General features: G+C 43.1%; 2 protein-coding genes across 3 annotated transcripts in view; both read left to right on the forward strand.

Moving 5' to 3' along the window:
* Positions 1 to 12,129, forward strand: part of frg1 (FSHD region gene 1) — a 38,746-nt gene extending 26,617 nt beyond the window's left edge. The window contains exon 9 of one of the 2 annotated variants that reach the window (XM_072252626.1): positions 35 to 12,129. In XM_072252626.1, coding sequence (XP_072108727.1) covers positions 35 to 101 — 67 coding nt within the window. In that variant the 3' untranslated portion in view covers positions 102 to 12,129. The remainder of the gene's footprint in view (positions 1 to 34) is intronic. The other variant, XM_072252627.1, reaches the window with a different exon arrangement.
* Positions 12,130 to 15,105: 2,976 nt separating this feature from the next.
* The window catches only part of asah1b (N-acylsphingosine amidohydrolase (acid ceramidase) 1b), a 40,970-nt gene continuing 30,119 nt past the window's right edge, over positions 15,106 to 25,956 (forward strand). The window contains exon 1 of the mRNA XM_072252629.1: positions 15,106 to 15,246. Within this exon, the coding sequence (XP_072108730.1) occupies positions 15,169 to 15,246 (78 nt within the window). The 5' untranslated portion in view covers positions 15,106 to 15,168. The remainder of the gene's footprint in view (positions 15,247 to 25,956) is intronic.

The raw sequence follows: 25,956 nt of genomic DNA on the forward strand, positions 1-25,956 counted from the left end.
TGGTTGGTTATTTATCTTTACTTTCATAATGAAGTGTCTGTTTTGTTCTTCAGGAGATCCAAGATGAAAGCAGATCGATACTGCAAATGAAGTCAGGATAGATATTCTCAATATATTGATATTTTTACTGGATATGTAACTTTCTTGTCTCCAAGACAACTTGTTTATTACAAAGTTTGTAGTACTGGCAGTGCTGTACAGTAATCAGTGACACACAAACTTGATATTTTTAAATGCCTTAAAGGGTAACCTTGAGTAATCTTCTTGTAAGAATAAATTCTAAAAATGGCTCTCAGCATTGTGATGGTTTAGTATGCTGCATTTTAAACAAATTATTACTTCATTATGGCATCTAAGGAAAAGAACATTGAAAGGGAAGCTAGAAACAGATATTGAAAAGCAAAGAAGTCATCAACCTGAAATACTAGCTCTTCTTCTCTCTCTCCAGATACTGCCTTTTCCAGCATTTTATGTTTTAAATGCAAAAACAGAATCCAGGTGGATTCCAGTTAATTAGGGCACATTGGGACCAGTACATTTTGGCCTAGTTAAGCGGTTGCCCAATTAGCCAGTTTCATGGAAATGGTTAAAAAGGAATTTAAAAAAAAGACAATCTACCATTTAACTGAGTAACAATTATGTATTTAAATGAAGTACAAAATAAATTAGAACACTAACAATACTGCTACAGTACTATAAAACTGTGTTAGTTGAAAAATTTATCAACAGAGGAATTCTCGCAGGGTATGACTGTAAAGGAGCAAAATCAGTGCAGACACCTAGTACAGATAATGGTCTCATACATTCAATGCTTCTGACGATTGTATCCACCAAATCCTCATTTTCATTGTAACCTTCAAGATGATCAAATTCTTTGTAGTTCCGAACTTGAAGTAATGGATTTGTTTTAATTTCACTCCCGGCCATATCTGGCATCTCCAATCATGAATGCTTGAAACTGCAATGGGCAAAACAGTTCTGAATTGTCTCACCAAATATCAGTGACAAAAATCACTGCTTTTTCAACATGAACACAAGCAACTGACACTATTTAAAAACTGTTTGACAAAAGATTCCTATCCCACTTAAGCGGCATAGTGTCCCAAATAAACAAAGGGAATCAGAATCGGGTTTAATATCACAAACACTCGAAAATCTGCAGATGCTAGAAACACACACATGATGCTGGAGGAACTCAGGAGGCCAGGCAGCGTCCATGGAAAAGTGTAAACAGTCAACATTTTGGGCCAAGACCCTTAATCATGAACCCTTCATCAAATAGTGCAAAAAGAGAAATAAAATAGTGACATTGTGTTCATAGGTTCATTGTCATTCAGAAATATATAGTGGAGGGCTGTCCTGAATCTGAGTGTGTATATAGGCTCCTGTATCACCTCCTTGATAGCAGCAGTGAGAATCAGGCATGTCCTGGATGCATGAAGCTCCTTAATTGTAGATGCTAACTTTTTGAGGCATCGCCTTTTAAAAGTGTCCTCAATGATGGAGTTGGCCAAGTTCACAACTGTCAGCAGTTTTTTCCAATCCTGTGCAGTTCTCCCTCCATACCAGATGGTGATGCAACCAGTTAGAATACTCTCCAGGGTACATCTGAGAAATTTAAAAGTCTCCTCAAACCCCTAAGGAAATATAGCCACTGTCATGCCTTCTCTGTAATTGCAATTATATGTTGGGCCCAGGATAGATCTTCAAAGATGTTGATACCTAGGCATCTTATCTATTTTCTTGATTAGTTTTTGTTCTTTAAGAGTTGTCCCAAATAGATGGCTGCCCCAATAAACTGCATTTATAAAACTTTTGTGTTCTATTATTGGTTCTTTTAGTTATTCATTCGTAAGCAATTGCCAGTGATGTAAACCTTAAATTTAGGATACAAAAATCATCAGATATTATGTACTTAGAAGTATTAAATACAGTAGATTCCAGTTAATTGGGTCATTGGTTAATCGGAGCAGCCATTTATTTGGGACAACTCTTAAAGAGCAAAGATTAATTCTAGAAAATAGCCAGGATTCCCTTTGTTTATTTGGGATACTGTGTCCCTTATTGGGGCCGGAGACTGTTGCTGAACAGATTCTAACTAACATCAGTCGCATGCACTTCTGTAGCCGTTGGACACTTCACTGTGCTTAGAGCAATCAGTTTTTAAATAACATTAGATGTCGGTGTGTGTTCAAAAAGCAGTGATTTTTGTCACTGATAGTTGGTGAGAAATAAGCAGTAAGACAATTCGAAACTGTTTTGCTCACTGCGGTTCAAGCATTCGGACTTGGAGATGACAGAAACGACCGGGAGTGAAAATGAAAGGATTTGATTCTTTCAACAAATTAGGCACTATGAAGAATTTTAAGGTATTGACAATGATTTCGAACATTACCTTTGGTCCTCACCAGACACTCAGTTCTCACCTGTGGCTCCAAGTAACTGTTGGTATATAACTGCTGGTACACCCCTTTAAGAGGTGGGCTAAACCAGGTGAGGGTAGCCAGCGGGTTTCATACCCCAGTGAGGTAACATGCAAAGATGCAAAGTCAGCTCTGGCGGACTGTGTAGATGAGATCTACAATTCTTTTTTCAAAGCACATCGTGTTGGCAGTGCATAATGTTAGACGCCCGGCTCTGAGTGGCATCAGGAAGGGAACGAGCAAAAAAATTGATCACCAGGAAAAACAAGTGTTGGGTTGAGGGAAAGAGAGTGGAGAAGGAGCAGGATAGGGATTTGGGATCAGATGTAGGCAGCTGGGGAGAAATGGATTATTGTGAAGGGAGAAATAAAGGGAATGAGGAGATAGTGAGGGAACGGATGAATGAAAACCAAGACAAAGGGAATAAAAGAATAAGAAATGACAGTGGAGAGAGCTCTGAAAGTGAGGAAGATAAACAAGTTCAGAGAGAAGGTGTTGTCATAATTAGGTTTAATGAGAAGGCTCAAGGAAACATGAAGAAAATTAACCCGTTTGTGCTAACAACAACTCTGGCAAATAAGATAGGGAAATAGTATTTGCAAAAGTCCTTAATGATGGCAACCTATTGGTAAGATGTGCAAATGAGGAACATCTTGAGAAAGCACTCAAACTAAAAGAGATAAGAAAATGCAAGGTGGAATACGCAGGGAGGATGGGAGCATGAAATGGCGGTGGATGTAAAGGAGTGATCACGGGGATACCAATGAGTATAAATATGGAGGAGTTAAAGGGGAATATCAAAGGAGGAAAAGTAATGAATGTTCAAAGACTGAAAACAACAAAGGAGGGAGTGAAAAAAGAAAGTGAATCAGTATTGATTGAATTTGAAGAAGAAAGAGTGCCAAAAGAGGTGTTCCTGGGTTTCATGAGTTAAGTTAGCATCTGACCAGAAATACAAAGAATAGTGTTATTAAGAATAGTGGGGGTGATCATGAATATGGAAAGTGCGGAACAGGAGTGCAACCAAAATGCTGCAATTGTGGAGGAGCTCATAGTGGGTGTGAGGTTATGAGACAGGAGAATAAAATTCAAGAAATAAGAATCACTTATGCAGAAGCTGTAAGAATGTCAAGAGAACAGAATAATGCTCCTAATGAACAGGGAGCAATAGGGATGCAAGAGATGCAACAAAGAACAAATGACAGGATTTATGTAGACAAAACGGCTCTAGTAACATTCGTTGCAGGAGTGATTAATAGTAAGGCTGAGGTAAAGTCAAAAAGTGACAAAATACAGCTGGTGGTCAAAGCAGCAGTGAACCATTTAGGGTTAGTAGGACTGACATGGGAAGAAGTGAGGGAGAACCTCACTAATCAGTCAAGCCAGGAAGTGTCATGAGTTGGTTAATACTCATTATGGTGATTCTTTTGCAATGGAATGCAAGGAGCTTACTGGCCGATAGCCAGGAATTCAAGCACTTTATTAAAGAAATGTTTGTAAAACCAGATGTAGTGTGTATTCAGGGAACTTGGTTGAAACCAACTTTAGACTTTGTGGTATATGGGTATACAATGATGAGGAAAGATAGAAATCAAGCAAGGTAGGTTACTGGGAAAAGGAGATGATCAGGAATACATAGTGGTGGAAGTGTGGGAGAGAGGAGAGAAAATGGTTATAATTAACTACTACAATCCATGTAAAAGGTTGGATTTGGACAGCCTATTAAGGATACAAGGACAAAACAGACAAAGTAGTGTGGTGTGCAGATTTCAATGCGCTCAGCACAATATGGGGGGATCCGACTACAGATGCAAATGGAAAGGTAATTGAAGATTTCATGGAGGAAAGGGATTTGGGGTGTATGAATGATGGTAGAGGAACAAGGATAAACATAACAGGAACTGAGTCAGTATTGGATATTACGTTAGTGTCTAATACCTTGACTGGAGTTAGTAACTGGGGAGTTTGGACTGCTTCAGCAGTAGGGGCAGTGATCACTACCCAGTTTTACGTTCAGTGGGTGAAAGAGTTGAAGTAAGACCAGGTGATGGAATCCCAAAGTGGGTGTTTGGAAAAGCAGATTGGCTAAGTTCCAGAAGTTGAGTGAAGAAGCATTGACAAGGATTGATATTTCTGGAAATATAGATGAATTAAACAGTCAGATGATTTCAATTATTATGGCAACAGAAGGATCTATACCCAGAAGTAAAAATAGGATGAATAGGAAACGTACCATGGTGGACAGAGGAATGTTGTCAGGCTGTAAAAAACAGAAATAGAGCATTCAGGCTAGTTAAAAGAACCCATAATATGCAGCATTTGATTCAATATAAGAAGGCACAGGCAGTGATGAGAAGAACTATACGTCAAGCTAAAAGAGCAAGTTGGAGGAGTTTTTGCAACAAAATAGGCAGAACAACACCTGCGGGAGAGGTATGAGGAATGATTAAGAAGATGGGAGGAGAGAGAAGGGAATGGGAATATCCAGTAATGATATCTGAGGCGGAAACAGCAGTCTCCAGTGGGGATAAGGCTGAGATCATGGCCAAGTCGTTCGTACAGATACACTTCAGAAAATTTGTCTGAAGAAGGGAGAAGGAGAAGGGAAAGAGCGATGAGTCAACACTGAGGTGTGTTAAACAGGATGGGAGAAATTGATGATATAATTGATGATCCATTTACGTTGGCAGAAATAAATAGTGAGAGCAATAAAGAGATTGAGACCAACTTCCCCAGGGAAAGATCTGGTATGCTCTGTGATGCTAGAAAAAATCTAGGAGAAGGAGCGCTCTTGAAGTTGCTACATTTTTATAACAGAGTGTGGGAGGAGGAAAGATTACCAAGTGCATGGAAAGAAGCAGTAGTAATTCCAATAAGGAAACCTGGCAAGGATCCTTCAAAACCCACTAGCTACAGACCAATAGCATTAACATCAATTATATGCAAGATAATGGAAAGGATGATAACAGAAAGGTTATTGTATGAGCTTGAGAAGAGGGGAATGCTGGCAAGTTATCAGAGTGGTTTTAGGAAGGGAAGGAATTCCATGGACTCAGTGATAAGGTTAGAGACTGAAATAAGAAAGGCCCAGGCAAATAAAGTCAGTAGTTGCAGTGTTTTTTGACATAGAAAAAGCCTATGAGAGTGTGCAGTGGGGCATTTAAAACACCAGTATCAGCCCTACAGGTAGAAGTGGAAGTAATGTCTTTGGAACTAAGGATGCAATTGATGGCAAACTACTGGGCTAGTTTGCAGGGGCACAATGATTCTCACCCTGCAAAAGGAGTGCTGGGAAAATGGGAGGTTTCAGAGGGATAACTTTAGTGGGGTAGGGAATAATATTGCAAAAGAATGTGGAATGTTTGATCTGAGGGTAAGTCCTTCAGTAGTTTATCCAGTTGTAGCTCCATGGAAGATTGTATAGCCTGACATAGACTGGCATTTGTTAGAGGTAAAAAGGAAAGGAAAATATAAAACTGATTTGGTAAGCGCATTTAACTGTCATGTAATGAAAAAGTATAGTGATTATACTCAGATTTATACGGATGGTGCTAAGGAACCTGAAACAGGAGTGACAGGGTTTGGGGTGGCTATACCAGCAAAAGAAATTGGAATCAGCAGAAGAACATCTAATAAGTTAGGGGTGTATACAGTGGAGATGCTGGCAGTGTTGGTTGCATTGCGATGGATGAGAAAGCTGGACAAGTCGAAGTGTTGATATGTTCAGATTCATCCTCAGTTCTAGCAAGTTTATGGTCTTTTCACTCAAACAGTCAGCAAGACGTACTTTATGAAGTCCTTCAGTCAGTCACAAGAATTGCAAATCAGGGAGGTCAGGTAAAATTTCTATGGGTTCCAGCACATAGTAGGGGTGAAAGGGAATGAGAGGGTGGATGAGTTGGCAAAGAGGGCATTAAGGTAATTTTTTTTTTTACACTGCTTAGGGAAAAAAGGCTAGACTGCACAGGCGTGTGATGTAGAGTGCCAAAAGTTTTTTTAAAAAAGACCACTATGTACAGCGGGCAGCGGAGTGAGAGGGAGCAGAGTGGGACGGCGTTGGCTCAACAGGCTTCGGCGTGAACTGGCAGAGGCGAGGATAGGTTCCGGTAAGTTTTGTTTGTTTAGAGTAGAGAGAATGCCAGGCAGGATGTTGGAATGCTCTTCTTGCAGGATGTGGGAAGTCAGGGAGACCTCCGGTGTTCCTGACAACGACACCTGCAAGAAGTGCATCCAGCTGCAACTCCTAACAAACTGCGTTAGGGAACTGGAGCAGGAGCTGGATGACCTGCAGATCATTCGAGAGAATGAGGAGTTTATAGATAGTAGCTTCAGGGAGGTAGTTACGCCAAAGGAGCAATGCACAGGTAATTGGGTTACCATCAGGCAAGGGAAGGGGAAAGGGCAGGCAGAGCAGGGTTCCCCTGTGGCCATTCGCCTCAACAGACTTGGATACTGTTGCGGGGGGGGGGGGGTGACTTACCTGGGACAAGCTGCGGCAGCCGGATCTCTGGCATTGAGTCTGGTTCTGCAGTGCAGAAGGGAGGGTGGAAGAAGAGGAGAGCGGTAGTGATAGGGGACTCAATAGGTAGAGGTACAGACAGGAGGTTCTGTGGCCGTGACAGAGACTCCCGGTTGGTTTGTTGCCTCCCGGGTACCCCAGGGTCAGGGATGTCTCTGATCGTGTGCACAGCATTCTGAAGTGGGAGGGTGATCAACCAGATGTCATGGTACACAATGACGTAGGAAGAAAGAGTGAGGAGGTCCTGAAGAGTGAGTATAGAGAGCTTAGTAGGAAGTTAAAAAACAGGACCTCGCGGGTGGTAATCTCAGGATTGCTACCTGTGCCACATGCCAGTGAGGGTAAGAATACAGGAGTATTCTTACAAGACTGAGGAACTGGTGTAGGGGGCAGGGTTTCAGATTTCAGGATCATTGGGACCTCTTCTGGGGCAGGTGGGACCTGTACAAGAGAGACGGGTTACACCTGAACTACAAGAGGACCAATATTCTTGCAGGGAGGTTTGTTAGTGCTACTGGGGAGGGTTTAAACTAGATTTGCAAGGGGATGGGAACCAGAGTGCCAGAGCAGATAGTGGAGCGGGGGTGAAAATAAATTATGTTAAAAGTTCATGGAAAGTCACAAATAGAAGGGCTGTGTGTGGTGGTAATAATCTTCTGAGCTGTGTCTATCTCAATGCAAGGAGTATTGTGGGGAAGGCTGACGAGCTGAGGGCGTGGATTGACACATGGAATTACAACATTATAGCCATTAGTGAAACTTGGCTACAGGAGGGGCAGGACTGGCAGTTTAATGTTCCAGGGTTCCGATGTTTCAGACGTGATAGAGGCAGAGGAATGAAGGGTGGGGGGGGGGTGGCATTGCTAGTCAGGGAAAATGTTACAGCAGTGCTCAGGCAGGACAGATTCGAGGGCTTGTCTGCCAAGGCCATATGGGTGGAGCTGAGAAAACAGGAAAGGTATGACCACATTAATGGAGTTGTATTATAGACCACCCAATTGTCAGCGAGAATTGGGGGAACAAATCTGCCGAGAAATAGCAGATAACTGCAGGAAACATAAATTTGTGATAGTAAGGGATTTTAATTTTCCACATATTGATTGGGACTCCCATACTGTTAAAGGTCTAGACAGGTTAGAGTTTGTAAAATGAGCTCAGGAAACTTTTCTAATTCAATATATAGAGGTACCGACTAGAGAGGATGCAATATTAGATCTCCTGTTAGGAAACGAGTTAGGACAGGTGACGAAAGTGTGTGTAGGGGAACACTTTGGTTCCAGTGATCATAACACCATTAGTTTCAACTTGATCATGGATAAAGATAGATCTGGTCCTCGGGTTGAGGTTCTAATCTGGAAAAAGGCCAAATTTGAAGAAATGAGAAAGGATTTAAAAGGCGTGGATTGGGACAGGTTGTTCTCTGGCAAGGATGTGATTGGTAAGTGGGAGGCCTTTAAAGGAGAAATTTTGAGAATGCAGAGTTTGTATGTTCCTGTCAGGATTAAAAGCAAAGTGAATAAGAATAACGAACCTTGGTTCTCAAGGGATTTTGGAATTCTGATAAAGAAGAAGAGAGAGATGTATGACATGTAAAGGAAACTGAGCAAATAAGGTGCTTGAGGAGTATAAAAAGTGCAAAAAAAATTTAAAGAAATCAGGAGGGCTAAAAGAAGTCATGAGGTTGCTTTGACAGTCAAGGTGAAGGATAATCCAAAGAGCTTCTACAGATATATTAAGAGCAAAAGGATAGTAAGGGATAAAATTGGTCCTCTTGAAGATCAGAGTGGTTGGCTATGTATGGAACCAAAAGAAATGGGGGAGATCTTAAATGGGTTTTTGCGTCTGTATTTACTAAGGAAATTGGCATGGAGTCAATGGAAATAAGGCAAACAAGTAGTAAGGTCATGGAACCTATACAGATTGAAGAGGAGGAGTTGCTTGCTATCTTGAGGCAAATCAGAGTAGATGAATCCCCAGGACCTGACAGGGTATTCCCTCAGACCTTGGAGGAGACTAGCATTGAAATTGCAGGGGCCCTAGCAGATATATTTAAAATGTCAGTATCTACAGGTGAGGATTGGAGGATAGCTCATGTTGTTCCGTTGTTTAAAAAAGGCTCTAAAAGTAATCCGGGAAATTATAGGCCGGTAAGTTTGACATCCGTAGTAGGTACATTATTGGAAGGAGTACTAAGAGATAGGATCTACAAGTATTTGGATAGATAAGGACTTATTAGGGATAGTCAACATGGCTTTGTGTGTGGTAGGTCATGTTTAACAAATCTATTAGAGTTTTTCAAGGAGGTTACCAGGAAAGTGGATGAAGGGAAGGCAGTGGATGTTGTCTACATGGACTTCAGTAAGGCCTTTGACAAGGTCCCGCATGGGAGGTTAGTTAGGAAGATTCATTCGCTAGGTATGCATGGAGAGGTAGTAAATTGGATTAGACATTGGCTCAATGGAAGAAGCCAGAGAGTGGTAGTGGAGGTTTGCTTCCCTGAGTGGAGGCCTGTGACTAGTTGTGTGCCACAGGGATCAGTGCTAGGTCCATTGTTATTTGTCATGTATATCAATGATCTGGATGATAATGTGGTAAATTAGATCAGCAAATTTGCTGATGATACAAAGATTGGAGGTGTAGTGGACAGTGAGGAAGGTTTTCAAAGCTTGCAGAGGGATTTGGACCAGCTGGAAAAATGGTCTGAAAAATGGCAGGTGGAGTTTAATACAGACAAGTGTGAGGTATTGCACTTTGGAAGGACAAACCAAGGTAGAACATACAAGTTAAGTGGTAGGGCACTGAGGAGTGCAGTAGAACAGAGGAATCTGGGAATACAGATACAAAATTCCCTAAAAGTGGCGTCACAGGTAAATAGGGTCATAAAGAGAGCTTTTGGTACATTGGCCTTTATAAATCAAAGTATTGAGTGTAAGAGTTGGAATGTTATGGTGAGGTTGTATCAGGCATTGGTGAGGCCGAATTTGGAGTATTGTGTGCAGTTTTGGTCACCATATTACAGGAAGGATATTAATAAGGTTGAAAGAGTGCAGAGGAGGTTTACAAGGATGTCGCCGGGACTTGAGAAACTCAGTTACAGAGAAAGGTTGAGTAGGTTAGGACTTTATTCCCCGGAGCAAAAAAGAATGAGGGGAGACTTGATAGCGGTATATAAAATTATGATGGGATTAGATAGAGTGAATGCAAACAGGCTTTTTCCACTGAGGCTAGGGGAGAAAAAAAACAGAGGACATGGGTTAAGGGTGAAGGGGGAAAAGTTTAAAGGGAACATTAGGGGGGGCTTCTTCACACAGAGAGTGGTGGGAGTGTGGAATGAGCTGCCAGATGAGGTGGTAAATGCAGGCTCACTTTTAACATTTAAGAAAAACTTGGACAGGTACATGGATGAGAGGTGTATGGAGGGATATGGTCCATGTGCAGGTCAGTGGGACTAGGCAGGAAAATGGTTCGGCACAGCCAAGATGGGCCAAAAGGCTTGCTTCTGTGCTGTAATGTTCTATGGTTCTAAAGAAAGAAAATATAGAAATATGCATTGGTATCAGTAAAGCAGAGGCTAAGTGTGTAATCTGGGAAAAAAATCAACCAAATGTGGCAAGAAAGATGGGACAGGGAGGGGAAAGGGAAGCATTTATATCAAATACAAGAGAGTATTACAGGTACTAGGGTAGGTAGTGGATACAGAAGAGAGGAAACTGTGTGGACTATGTTAAGGCTGGGATACTGTACATTAAACAAAACATTGAAAATGATAGGGAAACACCAGACAGGATTGTGTAGGAATGTCAGGAAGAGGAGTCAGTAGAACATATAGATCTGAGTTGCAGGAAGTATGGGATACAGAGAGAGATGAGAATTAATCCAAGCAAATTGGGGGTACAGGAATTCACATTAAAAGGGTTGCTGGGCATGGGGGAGAGAGCACAGGACAGGGTATTTTTAGCTTTCTTAAGGGATACAGGTTTTTTTTTTATAGGATGTGATGAATAAGCAGGAATAGGGTACTAGGATGGCCAAAGATGGGAGGATAAAGTGTAGGTTAGGGTGTGTGTGAAATTGGGTGAAGGGATTTAGAATGTAAGTCTATTGCACACTCCAGAGCAGAAGGTGGCGGTAATGCACCTTTAATCTGGGTGCCAACCACCGTAGAACAAGACGGAAGAAGAAGAATCATCATCATCATCATCATCTACAATTAGATCCACAGGCCAGGAAGGTGGTTCTACAACGCTATGTGAAAATCAAAGGGCATGACAAAGCACAGAAGTCATAGTCATCCACTTCAACAAGTTAGACACAACCCCAGTTGTGACTCACCTCATTGGATCCAGACTTCCGAGGCAGAGTGAATGGAACTGCCCCAGTGCAGCCGCTTTTCCACTCCAAAACCACTTCGTACAGGTTTTCTGTCATCGCCAGATATAACAGGCAACCACCAGTAGTATTGGTGCTGTTCTAATTTGTTCTGCATTTCATTTAAATCCATAATTTGTTAGTCAGTTAATGATAGTTCATCTTTTTTATACGTTTTAACCATTTCTATGAAACTTTGGCTAATTGGAGCAGCCACTTAATTGGGCCAAGATGTACTGATCCCGATGTATCACAATTAATTAGAATCCACTTTATATAAAATTAAAATGTGTAGAACATTATTAAGTTTATGCTGTTCTAACTGTTAGATTTAAGCTGCCAAAGTACAGTACTTGTATATATATAAGCTAAGGTGCCTAAGACTTCTGCACAGTACTGTACAATTGTTTTGTATTGGACTGTACCACTGCTCCAAAAAAACCCAAATTTCATGACATATATGAGTGATGATAAACCTGATTCTGATACGCGTCTCTGTTGTGGACTGAGAGTAGGAAAGGAGCAGTGAGAGGAGAATCATGGTTGGTAAAAGGGGAAAGGAGAGGGGAGGGAACAGGAAGCAGCAGAGAGGCATTCTGTAATGATCAATAAACCCATTGTTCGGTATTGGTATTGTGTCTTAAGATAAATGAGAAATAGAGAGTTGTCATGAGACCTAATGCAAGTTTAAATATTAAAAATCGCATACATCAGTTGGATTAAATCACTGGACTAATGATCTGAAGATAAGAATTCAAATCCTATTGTAGCTTCTGAGAAATGTTAATTTTTTGTCAATTATGTTTATTAAAATCTGATTTTAAGTAGTTATTCGTCTGAATACCTGTCATTGATCAAGACACACAATTTGGAAACAGGAATTTCACTCCTTGCGACTGCCTGTAAGCAAACAAATCTCGAGGTTGTATAATTTATACATTCTTTGATAATAAATGCACTTTGAAACTAAACTCACCAGTAGCCAAAGACTAGGGTCTAAATTGGGGGAACTGTCCCAGACTAGTTAAACTAGCTGAACATAACTTTATTTAGAATAATACATTTTAGCTGACTTTGAGAACATCCCAACTCGCCATAGTAGTATTAGTGAGGAGAGTCAATACCATTATGTTTGGCTTGTGAAGCCTCATGGTATCAATTCAAACACAAAATAAAACAGAAATGTCCTTGATTACTAAATATTGTCCACGCTCAGCTGATGAAGCAATACTCCGAAATGTTGTACAAAACTTGGAAGTACACGAAATACCTGACTGAGATGTTTCAATACCTCTTAACAAGGCTGGCCCAGTAACATCCCTGCTTACAAAGTAGACCAAGCTCTGAAAGATGAAGGTGCCACACCTAGTTTGTGACAAATAATTGCTCAGCAAAAGAGATAGATTTGCTTGCCCTTGTTGACACTCATCTGCCTATTGTGTGTGCACCGATCTATAAAGTATTAATAGGAATGATCACAACACAGTCATTATGGAAATAAAGTTCAGTGTTCATCTTGAGCAGACATTCCATTGAATAGTGTGATTTGATTTTGATCGGACTGGGGAAACTCAAAAAGCATCAGTGAAGCACACGTGGATTATTTAAAGCAGAAGCATTGTAATCCACCACAGTCTAATTTTAAAGTCTCGCACATCTCACCATCAAGCTAGACAAACAGCTCTGGTTCAGTGGAATGCAAAGGCATGCTAGGAACAGCGCCAGGCCTTCTTAGCATTGATGGACCAATATGGTTAAAATATAAGACTATATGTATGCTTAAAAGATGCAATAGACAGCTAATTGTAACAGCTGATATAAATAATTGGTACATCTGGTTGTAGATAAAAACAACCAGCTAGTCCTAAGCCTATTGCCAGCCTTGCTAATGGCAGAGCCAATATTTGAAAGCCAAAGAATAGACCCAAGCATATACCACTATATGTAGCCAATGTAACTGCATTTACAAAGAAAGCGTGGTTGCGTCTCTTACTTCCTTAGGAGCTTACAGAGATTCAGCATGACATCGAAAACTTTGACAATCTTCCACAAACTTCTACGAGATCAAGTCAAGTCACTTTTTATTGTCATTTGGACCATAACTGCTGGTACAGTACACAGTAAAAACGAGACAATGTTTTTCGGGACCATGGTGCTACATAAAACAATACAAAAACTACACTGAACTACGTAAAATAACATAAAAACCACACCAGACTACAGACCCACCCAGGACTGCATAAAGTACAGGCATTAAAATAAATAATAAACAGGACAATAGGCACAGTAAAGGGCAGGGGGTTGGTGTCAGTCCAGGCTCTGGGTATTGAGGAGTCTGATGGCTTGGGGGAAGAAACTGTTACATAGTCTGGTTGTGAGAGCCCGAATGCTTCGATGCCTATTGACTAGCTGCTTTCACAGCCCAGTATGGATACACCAATGCCCTTGAATGGAAAATCCCACAAAGAGTAGTAGGTATGGCCCAGTCCATCACAGCTAAAGGCTTGCCACCATTGAACACATATACACAAAGCATCCCAGGAAAATAGCATCCATCATTAGAGACCTCCACCATCCAGGACATGCTCTCCTCACTTTGCTGCCATCAGTAAGAAGGTACAGGAGACTTGCCTCATACCACCAGGTTCGGGAACAGTTACTACACCTCAACCATCAGGGTCTTGTACCAAATGGAATAACTTCACTTGCCCCATCATTAAAGTGTTCCCAATACCCATGGACTCACTTTCAAGGAATCTTCATCTCATGTTCTCCATACTTATTGCTTATGTATTTGTTATTATTTTTTGTATTTGCAGTTTGTTGTTTTCTGCACACTGACTGAACAGCCAATTTGGGCGATCTTTCATTGATTCTGTTATGGTTATTATTCTATAGATTTATTGAATATGTTCACAAAATGATGAATCTCAGGGTTGTATATGGTGACATATATGTACTTACATAATAAATTTACTTTGAAGTTTAATCCATTCTAAGCAACACACAAAATGCTGGAGGAACTCAGCAAGTCAGACAGCATCTACTGAAATGAATAAACAGCTGATGTTTCAGACCACAACTTTCTGCAAGTTTTATAGATTGTTTTTTCTTTTCACAGTTCTGCAGGATATTTGACCTTAACCAATAACTTATTTTTCTTTCCTCAATGGTGCCTGACCTGCCAAGTGTTTCCAAAATTTCCTTTTTTCTTCCTGTTTCTTGCATCTGCAGTGTTTGATTTTCAGGGTTTTGTGGGACAGTGACGGGGTAGATCATGAGAAGATCTGCTGGGTGACACTAGAGCTAAGAAACATTGGCTCGGGATAAGGGTTTGAAATGAGGTTGAAACGAGAAGCCTTAGAAATCTCGAATTCAGTGAGCTCTGAATGCTGTCTAAAATAAACTAAAGGCCGGGATAATTTTTTAATTACAGGGAATTAGGGAATTGGAGATTAAGAGATTGACGCAGGGATGTGGGGATAAAGGTAGAGATTAGATCCAATTTAATTCTACTGAATGGCAGAGCTAACTCGAAGGGTCATGTAGCCTATTCAAACTGTTTATATTCTTCGCATCGCCAGAGTGAAATGATGCCATGTCATTTGGGGAGCTCAGTCAAAGAGCAAAACACTGAACGATCGGATCAGGGCTTCACTGCCCCTCGGACAGACAGGCTCCATGCATAAGGGTAAGCGGTTAGCTCACAAATTTCTGAAAAGAACAGTAGCTGGAGATCATTCCGATGCCACTGGCCGTGAAAGGGTGAACTCCGCCCCTTCCTGCGCCCTGCCTACTCCGCTATCACGAGTTCCCAGGGCCGCTCTCGGAAGCTGAGGCGGTACAGTGGGGTGCAGAATGAAGGTACAGGCGGTGGGCTGGTGCTCGCTGCTGGTAGGTTTCACCGTCTTCGTATCGGCGCAGTTTGTGCCGCCGGTGAGTAACCGCGGGGACGGTGGAGGTTGCGAGCTTTGTCGTGCGGCAGAGTCATGGTTCCGGGTTCCTAACGCCGACTGGTTGTTCCCCATGGCTGAGCACAGGAATTGGCACTGTTTGAAACATTGCGACTGAATTCTATGTTTACCATTTTTTCATAGTAATTCCATATTCATACAGTAAGTTATATTTAAAAGTTATTCGAACTCGCCCGCAGATTCATTGGGTAGTTTTCCTGATTGCCACCACTTTGAACTCCGTGTCTTGTGACTAAATTTCCGACCAGAATCCAGATATGTAATCAAGGGTAGTATCTGTGGCATAAGTAGATTTGATGTGATTTCTCAAATTCTGGTCATGCTTTTGGTATCATGTGACCAGGTTCCCCATAATAAATATGGTGATTTCGATGTTTTGGTCAGTTATAAACTCACCATTTTAAAAGTAAACTTTTCCTAGCTAGTTCGCCAGAAGCTGGAGCTCAAATCTCAGAACTGACGCTTCTCTGTAGTACAAAGGGACTTGTGGAGGGTGGTTGGCGTCTTGAACTCCATTTATCACGGCACCGCAACGCACACGAAATGCTGGAGGATCTCAGCAGACCAGGCAGCGTCTGTGGAAAAGAGTACAGCCGATGTTTTGGGCTGAGACCCTACAGCAAGACTGCAGTAAAAAAGATGGGGAGTCAGAGTTAGAAGGTGGGGAGGGGAGGGAGAAACACAAGGTAATAAGTGAAACCGGGAAGTGGGGGGGGGGGAGTGAAGTAAAGAGCTGGGAAGTTGATTGGTGAAAGAGATACAGGGCTGGAGAAGGCGAAATCTAAAAGGAGAGGACAGAAGGACATGGAAGAAAGAAAAGGAGGAACACCAGAGGGAGGTGATGGACAGACAAGGAGATTAGGTGAGCGAGGAAAAAAGGGATGGGGAATGGTGAAGAGGGAGGGGTGAGCATTACTGGAAGTTCAAGAAATCAGTATTCATGACATCAGGTTGGAGGCTACCCGGACTGAATATAAGGTGTGGTCTCTCCAACCTGAGTGTGGCCTCATTACGACAGTAGTAGAGGTCATGGATTGACATGTCGGAATGAGAAGTGGAATTAAAATGGGTGGCCACTGGGAGGTCTGCTTGTTCTAGTGGACGGAGCATGGGTGCTCAGCAAAGCAGTCTGCCAATCTACACTGGGTCTCACCAATGTACAGGAGGCCTCATTGGGAGCACTGGATAGAGTAGATGACCCCAACAGGCTCACAGGTGAAGTGTTGCCTCACATGAAAGGACTGTTTGGGGCCCTGAAAGGTAATCTTGTCTCATCCATACTGCACCAACCGCCGCCGCTGGGCTATAAACGTGCGGTCCCTCATGCATGCAGTTGTAATTTAAATTGCGGTGTTTAAGAGCAGTGACTTGAACGTTTTACTATCAGCGGCAGATTTAATGTGTGGCAGCAGGGAGTTCCAAACTGGAATGGTCCTAGGGTACAGTGAGTAGCGGTAGCAGTCCTTGTTGGTCTGAATGGCCTTGTAGTTCAGGGACTGGTTTTGTCCGGTTGCTGCTCTGTTATTCTGGTTGCACAAAAGCTGACTAATGTTCGATGGAGTTAATGAATGAGTTTCATTGTAAATTGTAGTCAGCCTGGCTATTGTGCGGCGTCTTTGGAGGCTATCCCATTTGAGGTCGAGAAGCATATCTGTAACACTACTGGTCTTTCTGTAATCACTGGTTACAAACCTGGCAGCTGTTCCCTGGACTTTCTCAAGGTTATTAGTCAGGGGAGCAGACAGGAGATTTTGTGGGCGTGAGAAGGACACCCGCATGGTTTGTTGCCTCCCGGGTGCCAGGGTCCAGGATGTCTCTGACCGGGTGCACGACATCCTGGTACGAGAGGGAAAGCAACCAGAAGTCGTGATACATGTTGGGACCAACAACAGAGGCAGGAAGAGGGATGAGGTCCTGAAGTGTGAGTTTCGGGAATTAGGCAGAAGGCTGAAGAACAGGACCTCATGGGTGACATTCTCAGGATTGCTGCCAGTGCTACGTGACAGTGATGGTAAGAATTGGAGGAGATGGCAGTTGAATGCGTGGCTGAGGAGTTGGTGCAGGGAGCAGGGTTTTAGATTTTTAGATCATTGGAATCTCTTCTGGGGAAGGTGGGACCTGTACAGATTGGATGCATTGCACCTGAACTCGAGGGGGAGCAATATCCTTGCAGGTAGGTTTGCTAGCATGGTTCGGGAGGGTTTAAACTAATTTGCGAGGGGGATGGGACCCACAGTGATAGAGCAGTGAAAGAAGTGCATGGAGTAAAGCCAGATCTAACATACAGAGAGGCTTTGAGGAAAGAGAAGCAGAATAAACGGTGTAAAGACAGTAAGGTAGAAGGGCTGAAATGTGTGTACCTCAATGCAAGAAGCATCAGGAACAAAGGTGATGAACTGAGAGCTTGGATACATACATGGAATTATGATGTAGTGGCCATTACAGAGACTTGGCTGGCACCAGGGCAGGAATGGATTCTCAATATTCCTGGATTTCAGTGCTTTAAAAGGGATAGAGAGGGCAGAAAAAGGGGAGGAGGGGTGGCATTACTGGTCAGGGATACTATTACAGCTACAGAAAGGGTGGGTAATGTAGCAGGATCCTCTTTTGAGTCAATATGGGTGGAAGTCAGGAACAGGAAGGGATCAGTTACTGTGCTGGGGGTATTCTATAGGCCCCCTGGTGGCAGCAGAGATACAGAGGAGCAGATTGGGAGGCAGATTTTGGAAAGGTGCAAAAATAACAGGCTTGTTATCATGGGTGACTTTAACTTCCCTAATATTGATTGGCACCTGATTAGTTCCAAGGGTTTAGATGGGGTAAACCCATCTGTTAAGTGTGTCCAGGATGGATTCCTGTCACAGTATGTGGACAGGCCAACTGGGGGAATGCCATACTAGATCTAGTACTAGGTAATGAACTGGGTCAGATCACAGATCTCTCAGTGGGTGAGCATCTGGGGGACAGTGAGCACCGCTCCCTGGCCTTTATAATTATCATGGAAAAGGATAGAATCAAAGAGGACAGGAAAATTTTTAATTGGGGAAAGGCAAATTATGAGGCTATAAGGCTAGAACTTGCGGGTGTGAATTGTGGTGATGTTTTTGCAGGGAAATGTACTATGGACATGTGGTCGATGTTTAGGGATCTGTTGCGGGATGTAAGGGATAAATTTGTCCCGGTGAGGAAGATAAAGAATGGTAGGGTGAAGGAACCATGGGTGACAAGTGAGGTGGAAAATCTAGTCAGGTGGAAGAAGGCAGCATACATGAGGTTTAGGAAGCAAGGATCAGATGGGTCTATTGAGGAATATAGGGAAGCAAGAAAGGAGCTTAAGGGGCTGAGAAGAGCAAGAAGGGGGCATGAGAAGGCCTTGGCGAGTAGGGTAAAGGAAAACCCCAAGGCATTCTTCATTTATGTGAGGGAAAAAAAGGATGACAGGAGTGAAGATAGGACCGATTAGAGATAAAGGTGGGAAGATGTGCCTGGAGGCTGTGGAAGTGAGCGAGGTCCTCAGTGAATACTTCTCTTCGGTATTCACCAATGAGAGGGAACTTGATGATGAGGACAATATGAGTGAGGTTGATGTTCTGGAGCATGTTGATATTAAGGGAGAGGAGGTGTTGGAGTTGTTAAAATACATTAGGACTGATAAGTCCCCAAGGCCTGACGGAATATTCCCCAGGCTGCTCCACGAGGCAAGGGAAGAGATTGCTGAGCCTCTGGCTGGGATCTTTATGTCCTCGTTGTCCACGGGAATGGTACCGGAGGATTGGAGGGAGGCGAATGTTGTTCCCTTGTTCAAAAAAGGTAGTAGGGATAGTCCGGGTAATTATAGACCAGTGAGCCTTACGTCTGTGGTGGGAGAGCTGTTGGAAAAGATTCCTAGAGATAGGATCTGTGGGCATTTAGAGAATCATGGTCTGATCAGGGACAGTCAGCATGGCTTTGTGAAGGGCAGATCGTGTCTAACAAGCCTGATAGAGTTCTTTGAGGAGGTGTCCAGGCATATAGATGAGGGTAGTGCAGTGGATGTGATCTACATGGATTTTAGTAAGGCATTTGACAAGGTTCCACACAGTAGGCTTATTCAGAAAGTCAGAAGGCATGGGATCCAGGGAAGTTTGGCCAGGTGGATTCAGAATTGGCTTGCTTGCAGAAGGCAGAGGGTTGTGGTGGAGGGAGTACATTCAGATTGGAGGATTGTGACTAATGGTGTCCCACAAGGATCTGTTCTGGGACCTCTACTTTTCGTGATTTTTATTAACGACCTGAATGTAGGGGTAGAAGGGTGGGTTGGCAAGTTTGCAGATGACACAAAGGTTGGTGGTGTTGTAGATAGTGTAGAGGATTGTCAAAGATTGCAGAGAGACATTGATAGGATGCAGAAGTGGGCTGAGAAGCGGCAGGTGGAGTTCAACCCGGAGAAGTGTGAGGTGGTACACTTTGGAAGGACAAACTCCAAGGCAGAGTACAAAGTAAATGGCAGGATACTTGGTAGTGTGGAGGAGCAGAGGGATCTATCCACAGATCCCTGAAAGTTGCCTCACAGGCGGATAGGGTAGTTAAGAAAGCTTATGGGGTGTTAGCTTCCATAAGTCAAGGGATAGAGTTTAAGAGTCACGATTTAATGATGCAGCTCTATAAAACTCTGGTTATGCCACACTTGGAGTACTGTGTCCAGTTCTGGTCACCTCACTATAGGAAGGTTGTGGAAGCATTGGAAAGGGTACAGAGGAGATTTACCAGGATGCTGCCTGGTTTAGAAAGTATGCATTATGATCAGAGATTAAGGGAGCTAGGGCTTTACTCTTTGGAGAGAAGGAGGATGAGAGGAGACATGATAGAGGCGTACAAGATAATAAGAGGAATAGATAGAGTGGATAGCCAGCGCCTCTTCCCCAGGGCACCACTGCTCAATACAAGAGGACATGGCTTTAAGGTAAGGGGTGGGAAGTTCAAGGGGGATATTAGAGGAAGGTTTTTTACTCAGAGAGTGGTTGGTGCGTGGAATGTACTGCCTGAGTCAGTGGTGGAGGCAGATACACTAGTGAAGTTTAAGAGACTACTAGACAGGTATATGGAGGAATCTAAGGTGGGGGCTTATATGGGAGGCAGGGTTTGAGGGTCGGCACAACATTGTGGGCCAAAGGGCCTGTACTGTGCTGTACTATTCTATGTTCTATGTGAATGGTTTGGTAGGGATCCCAAATGGCACTACAGTATTCAAGTCTTGATGGACTATAGTTTTATAAGCAATTTCTTTTGTGGTTTTTGAGCAATTCCAGAAGTTACGCTGTAGAAGGCCAAGGATTTTGTTGGAACTTGAAATGGTTTGGTTAATGTGTTTTGCCCAGCTAAGGTTATCTGACAGTTCAATGCCCAAGTAGGGGTGATGTTTTACATCCTGGAGTGCAACGTTTCCCATGAAGTACTGATGATGGTAAAATTTTTCTTGTGGGTCATTCTTATAATGTAGCACTTTGAGATGTTAAATTTCATCTGCCAGGAAGACTCCCACTCACACAGCGAGTTAATGTCTTGTTGAAGGGTATTGCAGTAATTTGGAGAACTTATGGGTCTGTACAGAATCAGGTCATCAGCAAACAGTCTGACTTCAGATGTAACACAATTTGGAAGGTCATTTATATAGTTAAAACAAGTACTGGGCCCAAGACAGTGCCCTGTGGTACTCCCAAAAACACTGGATGGTTGGATGAGGTTTGCCCATCGATTAATACCTTCTGGTGCCATTTAGTTGAAAGCTTTTGATCCAATCCTTGGTAGAGCTTCAGATGCCAAGGTGATCAAGTTTAACTAACAAGTGTTGATGTGGTATAGTATCAAAAGCTTTAGTAAAATCCATTATGCAAAGGTCAACTTGACTCTTTGCATCCAGAATCTGGGCTAGATCATTAACGAGTCTGGCGAACTGTGAGGGAGGAGGTGTAGGGGCAGGTGTGGCACTTGTTCTACTTGCAAGAAGTGCCAGGAGGGACTTACAGCAATGGTTTTATAACAGGCGTTGTAGAGCCTGATCTGTATCTAATCCCTATGGAGAGTTGCATTGTCAGATTTCTCTCGAATGAGCTGTTAAACTAAAGTTTATTTATCCTGTAATAGTAGTTCGGAGTAGAGTCAAAGATTTACACTGTTGTCTGAGCTAGTATTTATCCTCAAATTCATGTTAGCAAATGGGGTTACAGAATGCGGTCATTTTCACCATTTGTAACTAGGCTGAAAATGTTCATATCTGAGGTTATGAACCACTTGGAGCATTCGCTTCCTCCTTTTAAAAGTACGATCTATCTTAGAAATGACTTGCTACCATCAAGACCTGACAAAGTTATGGGGTATGCTTATCTTTATGTACAGTATAAAAGTGTACAAAATAGTAAAATATGTTTAAGGAGCTACTTTTATAATATTCACATTTACCTTTTTCCTGAAATGAATACACAAAACAATATAACATGCCATCTCTCCAAACACTCCCATTAGTTTTTTCCCCTCTCATTTCTCATTCTCCAATCAGTTTCTACCCTTCTCGCCTCCCATGATTTGCATTGCTCTGTCAACATGCATGGAGCTTCCAGACAAGTTTTACTGGTTCCAGTGCCATTGTTGTACCTGGTAAGAAGGTGGTATACACTGAATAAAGGGGAAGCAGCTGATTACAGACAATACATAACAGTTGCAAGCCAAAATAACTAGGGCACCCCTTTGCAAGCAGTGACTTGCTTTACCAGCATTCTGGTGGGCTCTGTACAAAGTGGGAAAGTGAATAATCTTATGATTAATCCTTCCCAATGCTTAGTTCACTGACCCTCCTTGTGTTCAGATTTCTCAGATGTTAAATGTCCGTATCTCTTAACCATATAGAAACAAACTTGATTTAAACAGAAGAGATGCTGGAAGTCCAGTGAAATAAGCACAAGATGCTGGAGGAACTCAGCAGGTCAGGCAGCACCTACGGAGAGGAATGAACAGTCGAAGTTTTGTGCGGAGACATCTCCTCATGACTGGAGAGGAAAAGAGAACGATGAACTGAAGGGTTAAATAACTTTCAGAAGTTCAGGGTCACTCCTGCAGACTGACTACAGGTGCTGTACTTTGCAGAGATGCTGTGTGACATCGGAACTCCTCATCAAACTTCAAGATCTCGGCCTCTGTGCCTCCCTCTGTAACTGGATACTCGACTTCCTCGTTGGCATGACACACCTCAGTGAGTGAGGGTTGATAACATCTCATCCTCACAGGTACAATTCAAGACTGCATGCTTGTTCACACGTGACTCTCTGCCTAAGCACAGCTCTACTGCCATCTTCAAATTTGCCAAAAACACTGCTTTTGACAGACCACTGGTGGCGATGAGTCATCCTGAAAGAGCAAGGACACTTGGTTGAGCGGTGTCACAACAACAACCTGTCAATTAACTTCAAAACTAAAATGTTGATTGTTGACTTCAGGAAGGGGAAGGAGGGCGAACCTACACCAGTTTACATTGGGAGATTGACGGTGGAGCGGGTTAGCGGATTTAAATTCCAGGCTGTTAACATATCAGATGACCTCTCCTGGGCTGAGCAAATGCAGTAGGTGCAATCAGAAGGAAAGAGCCAGCGTCTTAGGAGGTTAAGGAGCTTTAGCGTGTCACTGAGTGTACTAACAAGTTTCTACAGATGTACTGTTAAAAGTATCCTGACTGGTACAGCAGCTCAAACGTGCAGGAATGTAAGAAGCTGCAGAGTAGTGGACTCTGAAAAATGTATCAAAGACATATCCCTTCCCACCATCGGTAGTATCTACAGGAGGTGCTGCCTCAATACGGCCACATCCATTGTCAAAGATCCTCACCATCCAGCCATACCATCCTCTTACAGCTACCATTGGGCAGGATTTACAGAAGCTTGAGGTCCCACACTACCAGGTTCAGCAACAGCTACTTCCCTTCAACCTTTTCAGTTCTTGAACAGCAAAACCCTAATCACCACTACAGTTCAGTAATACTATGACCACTCTGATCACTTAGATTGTAAAAAATCGGTTTAATTTTTGTTTTTCATGTTGCTTGTATGATGCTGTATGTCTGTGATGCCGCTGTAAGTGTTTCATTGCACCTGTGCATACATGTACTTGCGTATATGACAGTAAACTCTACTTTGGGCTGCATTTTCTGCTTTCACTTCAGATATATCTGGTATCTGCGGTTTCTTTGATTTTTCGAGAAAGTTAGATTAGATTAGATTCAACTTTATTGTCATCGTGCCAAGTACAGATATAAAGCCAATGAAATGCATTTAGCATCTGACCAGAAATGCAAACAATAGTGTTATTTACAAAATAACTGCCAATAAAAAAGTGCTTCAGCACACAAATATAAAAGTATTGAGACAGTACCATATGGATGCAATACTGCTTAGCGCTGTGATGTGAGGTTCAGCAGGGTCACAGCCTCAGGGAAGAAGCTCTTCCTGTGCCTGCTGGTGCGGGAGCAGAGGCTCCTGTAGCGCCTACCGGATGGCAGGAGAGTAAAAAGTCCATGGTTAGGGTGAGATGCATCCCTGATAATGCTGTTTGCCCTGCCCAGGCAGTGTTTATGGTAGATTGTACTATATATGGTAGTATGACTGCCTTCACTATGACGTAATGCTAATCAACTGGCTGGAGTGTTTGGTGACATCTTCAGCTTCTCACTCTGGCAGTCTGAGGTACTCACTTGCTTCAAAGCAGGCTTCAGTACTGGTGCCCAAAAAGAACCTGCCTCAATGACTATAGTCCAGTAGCTCTTAAAGAACAATTACCACATTGAATTCAAGAGGACAACTAATCTTGGAAATGCTAATGCATTTTCCCGTCTACCCAGATGCAGAAGGTGATATCAAGGTCTTGGAGCCTAGTGATTATTTTCGAGGGGATTATAATGTTGAATGCCTAGCTGTATTAAATGAAGGGTATCTTGATATATTCAACTTTATTGTCCAGATGTTCCAAAGCTGAGTGAAGAGCCAATGAAATGGAACATAGAAGTGTGAGAGGGGATTTGATACAGGTATAAAAAATTATGAGGGCCATAGGCAAGCAGGCTTTTTCCACTGAGGTTGCTGGGGCTACGGCTAGAGGTCATGGGTTAAGGATGAAAGGTGAAAAGTTTAAAGGGAACATGAGGGGAAACTTCTTCACTCAGAAGGTCATGAGACTGTGAAATGAGCTGCCAGCACAAGTGGTGCATGCAAGCTTGATTTCAATGTTTAAGAGAAGTTTGGGTAGGTCATAGTCATAGTTGTACTTTATTGATCCCAGGGGAAATTGGTTTTCGTTACAGTTGCACCATAAATAATTAAATAGTAATATGTAAATTATGCCAGGAATTAAGTCCAGGATCAGCCTATTGGCTCAGGACATCTGACCCTCCAAGGGAGGAGTTGTAAAGTTTGATGGCCACAGGCAGGAATGACTTCCTATGACGCTCTGTGTTGCATCTCGGTGGAATGAGTCTCTGGCTGAATGTACTCCTGTGCCTAACCAGTACATTATGTAGTGGGTGGGAGACATTGTCCAAGATGGCATGCAACTTGGACAGCATCCTCTTTTCAGACACCACCGTCAGAGAGTCCAGTTCCATCCCCACAACATCACTGGCCTTACGAATGAGTTTGTTGATTCTGCTGGTGTCTGCTACCCTCAGCCTGCTGCCCCAGCACACAACAGCAAACATGATCGCACTGGCCACCACAGACTCGTAGAACATCCTCAGCATCATCCGACAGATGTTAAAGGACCTCAGTCTCCTCAGGAAATAGAGACGGCTCTGACCCTTCTTGTAGACAGCCTCAGTGTTCTTTGACCAGTCCAGTTTATTGTCAATTCGTATCCCCAGGCATTTGTAATCCTCCACCATGTCCACACTGACCCCCTGGATGGAAACAGGGGTCACCGGTACCTTCGCTCTCCTCAGGTCTACCACCAGCTCCTTAGTCTTTTTCACATTAAGCTGCAGATAATTCTGCTCACACTATGTGACAAAGTTTCCTACCGTAGCCCTGTACTCAGTCTCATCTCCCTTGCTGATGCATCCAACTATGGCAGAGTCATCTGAAAACTTCTGAAGATGACAAGACTCTGTGCAGTAGTTGAAGTCTGAGGTGTAAATGGTGAAGAGAAAGGGAGACAGGACAGTCCCCTGTGGAGCCCCAGTGCTGCTGATCACTGTCGGACACACAGTGTTGCAAGCACACGTACTGTGGTTTGCTAGTCAGGTAATCAATCCATGACACCAGGAAAGCATCCACCTGCATCGCTGTCAGCTTCTCCCCCAGCAGAGCAGGGCGGATGGTGTTGAACACACTGGAGAAGTCAAAAAACATGACCCTCACAGTGCTTGCTGGCTTGTCCAGCTGGGCATAGACACGGTTCAGCAGGTAGACGATGGCATCCTCAACTCCTAGTTGGGGCTGGTAGGCAAACTGGAGGGGACCTAAGTGTGGCCTAACCATAGGCCGGAGCAGCTCCAGAACAAGTCTCTCCAGGGTCTTCATGATGTGGGAGGTCAATGCCACCGGTCTGTAGTCATTGAGGCCGCTGGGGCGCGGCGTCTTTGGCACAGGGACGAGGCAGGACGTCTTCCACAGCACAGGAACCCTCTGGAGCCTCAGGCTCAGGTTGAAGACATGGC

The sequence above is a fragment of the Mobula birostris genome, chromosome 3, assembly GCF_030028105.1.
Source record: "Mobula birostris isolate sMobBir1 chromosome 3, sMobBir1.hap1, whole genome shotgun sequence".
In the NCBI taxonomy this organism is placed as follows: Eukaryota; Metazoa; Chordata; class Chondrichthyes; order Myliobatiformes; family Myliobatidae; genus Mobula; species Mobula birostris.